The sequence below is a fragment of the Hoplias malabaricus genome, chromosome Y (assembly GCF_029633855.1).
Source record: "Hoplias malabaricus isolate fHopMal1 chromosome Y, fHopMal1.hap1, whole genome shotgun sequence".
NCBI lineage: Eukaryota > Metazoa > Chordata > Actinopteri > Characiformes > Erythrinidae > Hoplias > Hoplias malabaricus.
In genome coordinates, this window is record NC_089820.1 from 51,759,391 (window position 1) to 51,774,817 (window position 15,427).

General features: G+C 39.6%; 1 protein-coding gene across 1 annotated transcript in view; it reads right to left on the reverse strand.

The window, feature by feature from the left end:
* The window catches only part of LOC136678084 (mothers against decapentaplegic homolog 3), a 28,825-nt gene extending 15,656 nt beyond the window's left edge, over positions 1-13,169 (reverse strand). Inside the window, exon 1 of the mRNA XM_066655913.1 lies at positions 12,881-13,169. Within this exon, the coding sequence (XP_066512010.1) occupies positions 12,881-13,083 (203 nt within the window). The 5' untranslated portion in view covers positions 13,084-13,169. The remainder of the gene's footprint in view (positions 1-12,880) is intronic.
* Between the last annotated feature and the right edge of the window lie 2,258 nt (positions 13,170-15,427).

Below are 15,427 nucleotides of genomic sequence, written 5' to 3' on the forward strand. Positions count from 1 at the left end.
CGATGCAAGTCCTGCTGTAATCCTGAACTGAGGTTAAACTTAATACAAATGACTAGTTTAATGCAGATAAAGGAGCCCCTCCTCATGCTGTTCCAGATGAGCAGCAAGCCTCTAGCACCATCAGAATCCACTCAGCCATGCTAACACCATCTTACATGGGCTTATGAAGACCACCAGCAGGCATCTCTCTCTCTCTCATACAAGATACACACACCACACATATGTTTAACACTAACATGGATACACATACACACACGAACGTGCACACAAATCCAAACGCTCCAAGACTTGAAGCTGGTAATGCCACAAAGCCCTTTTAAGCCATATAAAACAAGGATTGCAGCGCTCATCAGCTTTAGAAGAACAAAATGGGGTCTCAGCAGATGAAATTAGATCGAAGCATAGTCTTTCTAAAAAAATAAATAATACAAAGTATTAAAAACCCAATAAAGATATTTAAATGTCAGTTTCATGCTGATTCTTCCAACACGTTCACATCTTAGACTCTTAGGGCTCTTCTTAGACTGTTTAAACGAATGCTGATGATATTCATTGTACTGTGATGAAGTTAATCGTGGTAATGATACCATATTGCACAACTTTCTCCATTCTCTTATATTAGCCTGATCGCCCTGAAGAGAGCTCCATACCCTTTCTGAGACTGGACTGGGACTAACAAGCCCAGACGCTGGGGCGGCCACCAGGACATCTCTGCCAGAGCCTGCTAGAGCACTCTCAGCAGCAAAATATGCTTTCAATTTTTCATAGAAAAGCTTTCACTTCACTGGCAGTTGGGGAGACAGGGAAAAAAAACACAAAACCAGACAACCCGTTGAGTGAGTCCTTGGTATAAAAGTGTGTGTCTTTGAGTGAAGCAAAGAGAGAGAGAGAGAGTTAAAGTGAGGGAGAGGGTGGGAGAAGAAGGGAAGGAAAGAGAGAATCTACAAGAGCAAATCTGCAAAATAAATATCTCCAATAGAAATGAATTATGTAAGGCGGTTCTTGATTTATTCAGCCATAGCCTTTTTTTAAATGATCCAAAGCTCTTATTTAATGCAACTCTAAACAACCAAGAGCAAGGTCACTTACTCTCAATCTAAACACATACACTCTGGGTCAGTGGCCGGACTGCAAGAGGAAGGCCAGTGATGTGCTTTAGCCTCTACATGTAAACTCACTGTCATTTCCTCTGGTTTACACTTCAGTGCCCAACCAACTACAGTGGCAAATTAAGGTCAATGAAGGGGTGTGTGTGTGTGTGTTGGGGGGGAGTACCTTCTCTTGTCTTATATAAAGTAAGGGCAAGTCACAAAGCAAGTATGTCAAAGATGTTAAAAGTTTTATTAAGCCACATTCTCCCAATTGTTCTCAAATGTGGCCTAAACAACAGAGGCACCAAACTCTAAGCAAATAGCGGTAGAATTAGACCACTAAAATGAAACTGATTTCTGATTAATGCAAAAAAAGCCACATGTTAAACACTGCTGATCAAATACAGGAATGCAGGAATGGCTGCCGTCCCCTTAATGTCAGGCCTGCCCCAGCCACTCCAAACATGCATTATGCATGACTGAAGCATTATGCATTTTAGATATGCATCAGCAGCACTCATGACAGTCTTACCCCAAATGCCCTGAGTGAATGATAGAAAGAGAGCTAGAAAAAAAGAGAGAGAGAGAGGGAGGGAGAGAGAGAGAGAGAGAGAGAGAGAGAGAGAGAGAGATGAAAAAGATTATCCATCCAGATATCACATATGATTTACTTACAGGAAAGATCAGATAACATAAATAGGGAAAGAGAAATATATAGCCTACATATTTAAACATATAATTATAACATTTATATATATCTCATTGGACTGCATTAAGTCAAAGCAGATTTCCAAATTTTTCCAGAGCCCATGCTATTTTATTTATCAAGCAGCATGATGGTTTTTCATGCAATGCCATCTGAGGGCTCAAAGGTCACACACATTTAAAAGTTGTTTCCAGCTGTACCTTTTAGGGACTAAAGTTTCTCAGGATTTCCTGACTTTTTTCACAACTCTTTTCTATAACATTTTCACACTTATTTTGCCCTGTCACAACTTTTTTTGGAATATGCTGCAGGCATACAATTAAAAATGTGTATAAAATTTTAATGATTGAAAGCTTCAACAGAGCACTAAAGCACTTTGTGTATGTGCCAAACTGGATGGGAAAGGGGACGCTGAATAGTTATTGAATCCAGTCTTTGGGAATGTTACAACACTGTCCCACTTCCAGAGGAAAGATTTGTCCTATTTGTCCCTGATTTACCCCATGTTCACCGTCTGTCACTTAAGAGATGTGAGAGATTTGGGTAATCAGGGAGGTGGATGGAGGGTGAAAATTAAAGGAGTGGGACCATAATGTGGAACTGGAATGACACGAGGGGGGGGGGAGAGTGAGAGAGATGACTGCACAAGGACTGGTGGGCAGATTTAGACTGGAGAGTGGAAACAGAGGCTGTGGATGAGTGAGACTGATTCAGCACACACTCTGTAGCTCCGCACATACATTTTGAAAACTACAGTAAAATTTCTGTTTCTCAGAGTTCAGATATGGGAAATGGAAAATGTAGAGAATGTGTATTCTTTAATTCAGATAAAATACATGCATTTCAATTGTTTTTTTTTAATTGAAGTAGGCTAGTTTCCTTCTAAAATATGAATATTTTACATTAATCATAAAGTCATGTTAATCACAACACAAAAGTTTGGTTTCAGTACTTTTGCGCTGTGGAAAAAACATTTTTTTCAATGTTATGAGACACTGTTGACTCGTGAAGGAAGTGCTTGGAGTTTTCTGATGACAGGAACTTGCTGAACTTTGTAAAATGCAAATGCAATGCACAGAAGCAGGCTATTTGAGAGACAGGGACAAAAGCAGTGGAACTGACAGACCAGACAGCTTGCAGCATATATTCACCCCCCTTTGACCCTCCTGCCCTTGAGCCCCCAAAATACCCCTAACACAATCATTGCTGCCTCCCCTCCCCCCCTGCTCAAAAGCCTGAGAGTCCATGTGATAGCATGCAGGCTATGGTCAATGGCAGGTCCCCTAACTAATTCAGGGTAAGGCTAAAAACAAAATTTTTTCTCTAACCACAAGAAATTTTTCTTCAGTCCACCTAGTGTGCACAACCCTAATTATATGAAGCTTAATACAACTTCTATAGCTACAAGAAACATTAAGCGCAGTAAACAGCAAACAAAAAGCGCAGTAAACCATACAAATACAATTAAAAGAATGTCATATTACACTACTTGTGTTTCATCCCAGGTTTATGGCCTAATATAAGCAACATTTAGGGGATTCCTATAAGAGATGTGCAACAATATGTCTCTATGTATGTCTATACTATATGTATATGCCTGCTTTAGTTGTTTGCTTTGTCAAATAGAAGGATTGAATCAACACCTATTCTGGCCATAGCGCAAAACAAAGCAAGAATAAATGAAGCAGCTTGTGATTTGTAAAAACCTGGCTTCTTCTATAGCCTTAGGTTGGGTTTCTGCCCCTCTGCAAAAGCCATTAGGGCCTTCCTTGTGTAAACAGAAACTAGAGTCTGATCCATAGGTGATATCACTGGCCGGCTGGCGGAGGTTTAGGGGGCCCAAACTCAGCAGGAGAGCAGACTAAACTCCAAAAGAGACAGAGAGCCTCCCCCAACAGCCTTAGGTCAGTGTATAATTTGGGAATCTTGCTGTGCCCTTTACCCAATATTTGCAGTGTAGGGGATGCTCATGCTACACATTACCTAGTGCATCAAATGTTAAAATAGGATTCCTGACAATGCACACTGATCTAAGTGGCTGGAGATTACACAGAGCTCAAGGAAATGTCAAAAATATCTATCTATCTATGTATTTCTAAACATTTCATTCATTCATTATCTATAACCGCTTTTATAAGTCGCAGTGGGGCTGGAGCCTACCCGGAATCACTGGGTGCAAGGAGGGAATGCACCCTGGAGGGGGCACCAGTCCTTCACAGGGTGACATACACTCACACATTCACACCCACAGACACTTTTGAGTCGCCAATTCACCTACCAACGTGTTTTTAGACTGTGGGAGGAAACTGGAGCACTCGGAGGAAACCTCATGCGGACACAGGGAGAACACACCAAACAGTCAACTGACTTTCACCCGGAGCGAGAAAGTCCCTGGAGTTGTGTGACTGCGACACTACCTGCTGCGCTACCGTGCCGCCCTAAAACATTTCAGTCTTGTTAAAAAAAAATTTTTGACAAGTGTATTTTTATTATAAAACATTACAAAACATTATAGTCTGACCAGCACTATTTGTATGTTGGATCACATGAAATATAATATACATATATTATAATATGCATTATGTAACCTAAGATCAATACAGATCTTAGCACTAACACTCTGCACAGTAAAATATATCCATAATAACTAGTGATATTCAAAACAAAGATGCTCACACCCAGTTCAGATGCATGCAGTAAATTTCACTTGCCAAGCCTCAGCATGCAGATCATGTCAAACTGGGTAAGATTTATTGCTTGTATCAAATCTTCCTGTGATGTTAAAATAATATAACATTACAGGGATTAGAGTTATGCCAGGACATTTTTGCTTGCTTAAGAATTCCACAGTAGCATATCTACAATCAAGGATCATGTCTTTCCTAAACAAATCAAACCAATGATAACATTAGAAGTAATATTTATAGAGAAAATAGAAAGGTAGATGAGAAATGGGAGAAATGCCCTTTGAATGAATGCAATAAATGAATGGCTATTGAGATTAAGCCTGTACGTGTACACACACACACACACACACACACACACACACACACACACCGCAGACTTTAAAAGTGCCTAAATGTACACATTTCAAAACTTCCCAGTGCAAAACCCTCCCTTTTTCTACACACACACTCACATATATGAACACACTCTACTAGAACCTCAAAGAACTGGTTTTCACACAGCAGTCTGCCACAGAACCAGTAGTGGAGTGACAGTAGTAGTTGCGCGTGGTCCCAGCCGTGATGACAGAGCAGCACAAAGCCAGGCTTGTTGTCTGCTGTACAGAGTGTCTATTATCCCAGCAGATATGGAGGTGGCAAGAAGCTTTCTAAACCTTCAACCCCAGCAGCAACCACAAACCAAGCAGTGGCCCACGCCCTCCCCTGGGTAGACAGAGCATTCCACAGAGCTGACTAACTAACAGTGTCTACACACACACACACACACACACACACAAACATATATACAGTTACAATATTTTTCAACTCACGGTTGAAGTAAACAGCTGAATACTACAGTCTAGTAAATGCAGTATATAATAAACATTTAAATAACAGTTGATATTTTGTTATAAATAAAGAAACAGAGAGGTTCAATGTGAAGTTTAGAAATAGGGTAATTCAAAATGAATTCAATTTAAATCAAATTTATTGTATAGCGCTTTTTACAACTGATGTTGTCACAAAGCAGCTTCACATAATGTCAGGGGCAGGACGGTGGTGCAGCAGGTTAGTGTCGCAATCACACAGCTCCAGGGACCTGGAGGTTGTGGGTTCGAGTCCCGCTCCGGGTGACTGTCTGTGAGGAGTTGGTGTGTTCTCCCCATGTCCCCATGGGTTTCCTCTGGGTGCTCCGGTTTACTCCCACAGTCCAGAAACACACATTGGTAGGTGGATTGGCTACCTAAGAGTGTCTGTAGGTGTGAGTGAATGTGTGAGGGTGTGTGTTGCCCTCTGAAGGACTGGTGCACCCTCCAGGGTTTGTTCCTCCCAGTGATTCCATGTAGGCCCACCACGACCCTCAAATGGATAATCGGTTACAGACAATGAATAAATGGAAATAATGTCAATACAGTAGACGTGGGTGATATGGCTCTAAAATAATATCACAATATTTCAGGGCATTTTGCCGATAACAATATTCATGGCTTAAATTCAAAAACAGACTACTGCAACAAAATCAATGTTATATTCATATGAATTGTATTAAATATATTTAATACTGAAGGCTTATTTCATTTCTAACATAATACCATAGTGTATTGTACTTCTGATATTTTATAACCAAACCACCTCCAATAGCCACTCCAGTATTTTGGAGCAAATTCCTTCACCTCAGGGCCACTTTCCACCGTGCTTCACTGTGGCTTAATGAATCATGTAAACAATGTTTGAAGTATTATGGGTAACTGCATGACATCATTACATAAACAAGTCTGAATATCACTAATATCGCAATATTGATTTTTTAAATTGTTTTAAAAATAATGACGATATTATTGGAAACGATGATATGGCACAGCCCTAAATATTATACAGTAACATATTAGTGAAGCAATTAATAGTTTAACAGTTATATTACAACCATGAACCATCTGAGAAATTTACATGAGCAGGAAAAAAACTTTACCTTACCTACATTGTATGTTAAAGACAATTTGAACATTTATATGAATCAATTCATGATGATCTCCCATAATGTGAAGCGTGTTTTAGTAGGGTGAACCTTAAGAATGGTTGGATGTAAGAACCCAATAACACAGGTACACAAAATGAGCACAGATGCACACTACACAGACTTAAAGTCTTTTAAAGCATTTATAAAGAATAGCAAATATAGACAGACAAGTGTGCACACATTCAAAACTAGACATGAATGTGAAACACACTGCACCTACACACTAATACTGCACGCGCAGACAATTGGACAAAACCCCACACAGCTTCTTCTCACCACAACCGCAGCCAAACCTGGCACCTGCGCTCTAACTCGTCACTGTGGTCTTACACACACCAACTGACGTAGTTTAGCAAGCAAAAGTACACCATATGGTTTACACACTAAAATATTTTGAATGAACTGAAGCTAAAATACTTTAAACATGTTTTTTGGCTTAAGATTGAACATGCTGTAATTCATAGCAGATGTCTTAATTTTTTATATTTAAATTTATAAATATAGAAAAAACTAATCACCGGATTAAAAATAAAAGAGCACGGCAATAAGTGGTCCATATAATGATTGCACTTATTTATCGATGTAGGCAAATTTCCTGGTCCAAGTTTGTAAATAGAGCAGAATTGTAGAACATCTGTCACACAACTACAGGGTCCTGAGGTTGTGGGTTCGAGTACCACTCCAAGTGTGTGAGGAGCTTGGTCCAAAAAAAAGTATCTCTGAAGTATCTATTGGTGTGAGTGTGTGAGTGAATGTGTGAGTGTGTGTCGCCCTGTGAAAGACTGGCACCCCCTCCAGGGTGTGTTCCCACCTTGTGCCCAGTGATTCTTGGTAGGCACTGGACCCACTGCGACCCTGAACTGGATAAGCGGTTACAGACAATGAATGAATGAATGAATGAAAAAATACATAAGTCTTTTCTCTAGCATATTGCCCAGTATCAACATTTTTTTACGTAAAAGAAAAGCAGAAAATATTGGCATTTGCCCACAATTCTCATATTTGTATTTCCCCAGTTATTAAACAAAATAGAACCATTTAATTAGAATACAAGCCTAAATTACTAAAAAGTTTCAGGTAATTTATTTATCTTTCAATAGAACTGTTTGATAATTAAACAACAAAAAAAACCCATAAGTCCCAGAGCAGACATCTGACAGATTTGTTTCTGGTCACAAGAGTAAAGGAGCAACAGGAGCTGTCACTAGTGTGTTTATTTTACTGTCTGACTCCTCCAAACAATAACTATGATTCATCTTTCACTGTCTCAAGTTCACCTCCTGCAGACAAATTTCGCTTTGAACATGCACCCCACCCACACACACACACACTGACAAACCGCCTGGCAGATCAATTAAAAAGCAGCGAAATCTGATCCCTTTAGCTTATCAAAAGCTGCTTTGAATCACAGGATTCAGGCTAGAGTTTCAGGATGCAGAACCTGGGGCCAGACATCTCCTCAGGGTGCAGACAGATTCAGCCCAGAGGACAAAGAAAAACTTCTGCCCTGATATTGCTTGCATTCATTTCATTGATAAGCTCTTTTTTTCTGTGCAGAATCACACCATATGATGGGCTTCTTCTCCACAGTACACTTTGAAACTTCTTGTGAAGGGTGTGTAAAACAAACTGAGAGTGCAGTTAGACACAGAGCAGGCTTCTCAGACTGCAGATAGAGACAAATGCACTGTGCAGACATCCTCTGAGCTGTTGGCTCTCTGCTAGGTCAAGCAGGATGTGTGTGAAGCATAGGGACCACACAAACAGGTGCACAGTATCACTTTTATATAGGCAACCGGTTTCAAACACCAAAGGCTTGCTGTAGTACCTTAAGTACATTAAAGGCCAAAAATCATCAATAGTGTGTCCCTGCTATGCAGTTATAAGATCTTACAACTTCTGGAAAGGCTTCATAAAAGACTTGTATTATATTTGGGCCTGGTTTGCATTCGATGGTGTTGAAGTCAGGGCTCTCTGTGAGCCAGCCAAGTTCTACTATGAAAAATTTGACAGACCATTCCTTTATAGACCTTGCTTTGTGCACTGGGGTACAGTAATGCTGGTACAGAATACGACTTCTCCATTTCCACCAAGTTGGAAGCATACAAAATTGGTATGCTAAAGCATTAATGTTTCCCTTCACAGGAACTAAGGGGCCTAGCCCAACAACTGAAAAACAACCCTACAGCATTATATCTCCTCCACCAAACTTGCATATGGCACAATGCAGTCAGGCAAGTAACATTACTCTGACATTCTCAGAAACAGACTCATCAATCAGAAACTGTCACATAGAGAAGGCTGATTCGTCACTCCACAAAACACATTTTCACTACTACGGAGTCTAGTTTTTGCATGCTTTAGACCACTCCACTCAACGCTTGGCATAGTTCTTGGTATTGTAAGGCTTGCATGCAGCTGCTCAATGGAAGCCCATGCCATTAAGCTCCTGGTGCAGTTTGTGTGCTGATGTTAATGCCAGAGGAGGCTTTTTTCAAATTTTTTCTGCAGCCCTTTTCTCTAATTTTACGTGGTCTGCCACATTGTGGATGGGTTGCCATGGTTCCTAAATGCTTCCAATTTTCAATTATACCACCCCAAATTAATTGGGGAATTAGTAGTTAGAAAGTAGTAAGAAATTTCACAAACTGACTTTCAATTGTGCCATCCAATTACAGTAGCACACTCAAATTCACTGAGCCTTTAAGAACAATGTTTCATAAATGTTGGTAAAAGCAGACTGCATTGCAAATGCTTGATTTTATAGCATGAGCTTGATTAGGTGTATCTCAATATGTGTGTCCATATATATCCATTTATGTGAAATTAGAAAAACCAAACAAATCACATTTTTAAGGGTGAGTTAAAGTACACCTGAGATACTATGTAAGTTTATGTGTATCATTCATTCATTCATTATCTGTAACCGCTTATCCAATTCAGGGTCGCGGTGGGTCTAGAGCCTACCTGGAATCACGGGAATACACCCTGGAGGGGGCGCCAGTCCTTCACAGTGCAACACAGACACACACACATTCACGGACACTTTTGAGTCGCCAATCCACCTGCAACGTGTGTTTTGGACTGTGGGAGGAAACCAGAGCACCCGGAGGAAACCCACACGGACACGGGGAGAACACACCAACTCCTCACAGACAGTCACCCAGAGTGGGAATCGAACCCACAACCTCCAGGTCCCTGGAGCTGTGTGACACTACCTGCTGTGCCACCGTGCATTTAAACATGCCGCATTTTGTGATAATATCACATGAAGAAAATTAAATATTTCTATTACTTTAAGACTTTATTTAAGATTATATAAATGTGCTGCACTGTTACATTATATGACTTAAAACTAGGAAATATTGTTGCATAATAAAATAGCTTTTCTATTTAGACTACCTTCTCCACACCTTTGCGCCTCATACCTCTCTGGAGTCCTGACTATGACTTTGACATCTTCTGAAATGTGTATGTGAAGTGAAGGTAATAAACTTGAAGTGGGTGTATCCCATCAAACAGGACAGGGTCCTGTTTGAGCTCATACCTACATGGATCTCATAAACATGCTATAAAAATGTGGGCTGGCATGCTTTATAGGACAACCTACTAGCTAAAGAAGCCTTCGAAAACATTGTTACAAAGCTCCACTATGAAGCTACATAGTATCATCTTTCCAAACGTACACGTTAATAATGTTACACATTACTTTTCTTTTCTATCATTGCGTTTGTAATTTTATTCATCTTCATTTATTGAAAAGTATGTCGTTTTGTCATTGTTCCATATTTCTCCTCTCTCAGTGAGCAGGCCTTGACAGTTCTCCAGTTTTCACAGCATGTAGAAGCAAGACAAGATCTTGGAAGCTAGCAGTGACCTGCAACCCTCACTCTCTGAACGTCTGTTTGTGAGGTGTGAGGAATCTAGTGCCTCAAGCCCATTCACAGAGTAGCAGAGAAACTACTGTTTACTGTCTGGCCATCCACAAACTCTACATATTTACAGAGGACAGGGTTGAGGAAAAAACACAGGCTAATGTCTAGAGTAAAGTGTATGTGCTGATTAAAAAAAGGCCATAGTAGAAAACAGACCCTTCTTGGTAAGTCATGTCATTTTATTATATGGCAGTTAAATTAGAGATATCTTTGTGTAATAAACTATAAGCTATTATTAGATAAAAGCAACTTCTCGTCTTTCCTTGAACAAGGACGAGTTGAATGAGTCATATCTTTTATTTTCAGTCTTTTAGTTAAATGTAATTTCTAAGCCATACTTAAACAAGCCTGGACACCTACCTCTTGAATCAACTTTTAACCGGAACTAACTGGTACAGCTGGAGGTCCCAATGCTGCAACCCATTTTTACTAAAAGGGCAGTAAAGGGCTAGACCACAAAGCCACAGGCTCACTCCAAAGTGACTAACGCTGATCGCTGGCTTCAAGCCCTGCTTTCACTATACTATCTGCTGCTTGAAAACAACAACATCAGCACAGTGGGCAAAAACCACAGCTGTTTATTTCTCCGTAGCAATATGTTTTTATGACCACAGGCCCACTCCATCCCAGAATACAGGCAAAAGCTTTGGTCTGAAAACCAACAGTGAAATTGTGTGTTCATAACACTTTTACAGTACAAAAAGTAAGTTTTCTCACAGGGCAGTGTGTGAGTACGCTTAATTTAACGATTAAGATGCAGGAATAGTTCAGCGGTTTGATATGAAACGTGCCAGTTTTGAGGTCAGAAATGTTCACAGTTGTGATTACAGGAACTAAATTTACGAGTCAAGACTCAAGACAAAGTTTTAATGATTTAATGGAGAGGGGTTCAATCATTTTTGGTATCTTGTAGAGCGAACAGAGCAGGGTTTAAATGTCCCTCAGTAGCTCATGTAGAGAACATTGTGTGGTTTTTTCACCCTGTGGAGTTCTCGGACCAAATAGAGCAAGCTTTAATTTCCTGTTTTATCACCTCTTTTGAGCTCATGTTTGATCACAGAACGATTGCTAGTTATAATGTTTTTACTCGTTTTTGGCAGTATATTGTATAGACATTGAACAAAAAATGTATACAGTCATTCATTCATTTACATGTTATACTGTAATAACCTCATATTACGCCACTATAGTACCACTCTACAATATATCATAATGTACAGCCATACCATTTTGTACCAGCAATCACTGGTCATTATGGATAGCAAATAAAATGGCCATTTTATATAAACATCAGTATATTTGCACACAATGCACCACAAATCACAGAGAACATTTGAAAAATGTAATTGTATAATAAACTTTTCCAAAGCCAGAAAGCCATCACTCTGTTACATTTAACCGTCACTTTGTACAAAACGTTAATTCTGGACGTGTGAACTAAAAAAATCAGATTCAATGCAACTGTTAGTACTGCTGATTTTTTTTCAGGAATGTTCAAAAAGAGGGAGACTACCCATCAGAAAAAGAACCACAAAATATCTCAATGTGCCAGAGACATTCATTCTCCACAAGACTGCTTTAAATACACCCTCAGTGCAAGTGGTCGGTCAGCATCAGCCTCTGTGTGTGACATAACAAGATTATCTAGGCAGTTTGAAACTGAACCAGACAAATTCACAATAAAATGTGCCACCACACCAAAAAAATACTTCCATTCTCATTATAAAAGAAGGTGAGATACAGACGGGGACTGTAAAAAAGGCAAACAAAGTTACACATTTGCATCCAAAATACAGCTTTATATGTAAAAGGTACAGTAGCTAGAAAGCACTGGAGATTAAGGTCGTGAGTTATATAACATTATCAGACAGCAGACCACAAACTGGGGAAAGAATGAGAGGCAGTGGAAGACAGAGGCAACTCCATGAAACCACAATCACAACCACTTTGAATTTCCTGGATGGAAATAAGAGGCTAAACGTACAAACAGTGGCTTCAGGGGCTTGAGACTGTAAACTGTAGCACAACTCTGAAGAAAGCTGCAACTATACTCTGCTTGAATATAAAGGAAGAGCTTACCCTGAGCATCAATAAAATGTGTTACGTCATTATAGATATCTAAATGAGGTTAACCAAGGGACAGAAGTTTGTGCTTAACATGTTTAATTCATGAGCAAGTAGCTTGCACGTTTACAATACCTTTAGTGTAGCAGCTGAGCTGACAGTTCTAATACACCAAGAGGGTTGTTGGGGACAACAGTTAAACTATACTGCCTCAATATTAAATTATGTATATTCAAAGCAACCGCGTAGAAAACAGCGAGGACTGACTGCTGTCAAAGCAGCACACTGAGCCAAAGCAATACTACTAACACTACTAACAGACCTGGAACCCAACCTGTTGTAGTTAAAGACTGAAAAAGCCACACAAGTTTAATACCGTCCCTTTATTTTCTCGGACTTACCGTGGTATCGTGATACATTTGGTGTTGACATTCTGAGTGGTGATGGCTTTCTCCAGTTCGTCCAGTTGCCCCGTCTTCTTCAGCTTCTTCACCAGGCTTTTAACAGCCTTCTCACACCACTTCTCCTCCTGTCCATTTTGTTCTCCCTTCTTCCACCCCAATAGCCTCTTTACAATGGGGGGAGTGAAAGGTAAAATTGACATGTTCTCAACTTTTTCCTTCTATTATCCCGCACTTTTACAAACACATATAAACACAAAAAAAATATGAAAACAACGATTCAGTTACAGCTCCGTCAGAAATAAAAACACAGGAAGTCGAGTCCCAAAAACATGAGCCAAAACGCAAAGTGAGAAAGGCAGATTATTCCGACTTGAGTAAACAGACGAGTCTGCGTTTACCATATCGCTGCACGGACAGCCCGCGCTACTCGGGTTAGGTATCACTACTCCGGAAAATATAGTTCCTACATCCCCAAACCTCTATTTATGTTTTTTCTTTCAAGTGGGCTAACAAGTGGCCTCTCTTCTCACACTTAAAAGATAAAAGCACAACATCTAATAGTATGATTTTTTTGTTTTACCAAATATCAACTACTGAGCTGAAGTTTGTCCAAGTTCACAGTCTTCCGCCGGCAGCGCAGTGATGCGGCTCCCTCAGACGTCACCAGCTGAGTCTGCTTCTAATGCAAATAAAGCGCCCAAACTCACAATAGCCCACTGACTAACATAGGTGTTTCCAAATGGCGTTAAATGTAGACTCTACGCCGTTTTAAATTGCGATCAATCCACTGTAAAACGATAACAATCTATACACGGCGAGGTGATTTTATGGCAGTTTTCTGAGAACAACTTAGTTGCCCCTTACCCTTAACTTCACATGCCACTGTTCACTTAATTTCCCTTGTGAATAAAGCAGTCTACAAACATTTCTTCATGATTCTCATAAAAAATGCAATAAGACACACCTACGAATATGACAGGACACAATATTAATATTTTTAGGACTTTTTAATAAAGAAACTTATAAAAGTTTTCCTCAGAATACTTATAGAAATGTTATAACATTTAAGTAAATTTAGTTTTACTTTAAAAACACAAGAGAAAGAACCGCATTCCCATGAAATGTCTGTCTATTGCTTTTTAACTGCAGTATAGTTGAGTTCTTACAGTTGAATGATGAGAAGACTCATGAAGTACTTCTATTTCTGAAACAAGTGTGGAAAGCTTTCTTATAATGCTGATAAAGGCCTAATTATTTAGACAGATATAGTGGTCTACCAGGTCTTGTTGTCAGGAGGGTTTTTGTCTCATTAAATGAACATATTTATGATTACCACAGCCATTAACTTAAGTAAATAAAGGCTTGTTGCAGAGTAAGGTACATCTTTGTGAATAGCTCCTTGGTGCATTATTACCCAACTTCCTTCAACATTGAAAGCACGTGTAAAGCCTGGACACTAATTACAGTTAGACTTTGACTCACAGGAAATGACAGGGTGAAACTGAAAATGTCTAAAGGAGGTAATTAAGTGCCCCCTCCCTTTACTCTCTACTGCATGGCATAATGCATGCAGCCAATTTGGATGCATCATTAAATAAGAGGGTATCAGTGCCGGGACAATGGCATTCATACAACTGATACTGTTCAGACTCAAAAGGGCATAGGGAGCTTTTTTCTAGAGAACCAAAAGGGGCTAAAAGATGCCACAGCAGGCATGTGGTAAACCTGCCTCAACTTGCCTTCTCAAGACACAATCACATATATTCCTCAGAACCTCTGGAAAAGACAGGTACAGGCCACATTTGGAAGTAAACTGTGTAAACTTAAAGATACCATGAAAGTAGCGAAGGCGTATAACAATGCTTATTACATTGTTATTGATCTTCTAAAAGTTCTGATATCCCTGGATTTTCCATTGCACTCCACTGAATTCTTACTAAAGGTATGTCTAAATAATGAAAATATTATATGTAGTGAATACATCTATATGATCATTTACAAAAAGAAATCCAAGTGCACTAACCAGTACTGATTAGTTGTTTTTAATAGAAGTCATTGGGCAGTTATTTCAGCATCAACTAATACAAGTTTCAAGTGATGTCTAAAAAGGGTTCTCCTGCAAGAACATGATAAAGAAATCCAAACCAGGCCCACCAGGATGTGTTTCTATATTAGATGCATGGAATGATATGGTGAGCTTTTCCTGTTCCCATGCACCCATGTGTTTGCACATGTGCTCTCAAGTCCCTTAAGCATATGCAGAAAGGGTGATAAGGTCAGAGTGCAGACCAAAGAAGTGTGCAAGAGCGGGCCAGATGCTACACTTAAAATGCAAACAAGGCAACACACGGCTACCCCATACTGAAATTAGACTTGTCTTTGCGTAATTGAGAGTAATTTTCATCCACAATCTGAGTTCATATGTCTGTATCATCTGCTTTACTCAGCTGTTTTTTTGTTTGTTTGTTTTTTAAAAATAGAAGCATTTTACACTAGGTTACTGAATTTTAAGCAGCTCCTCCTTCTCTTAATGACATCATATAT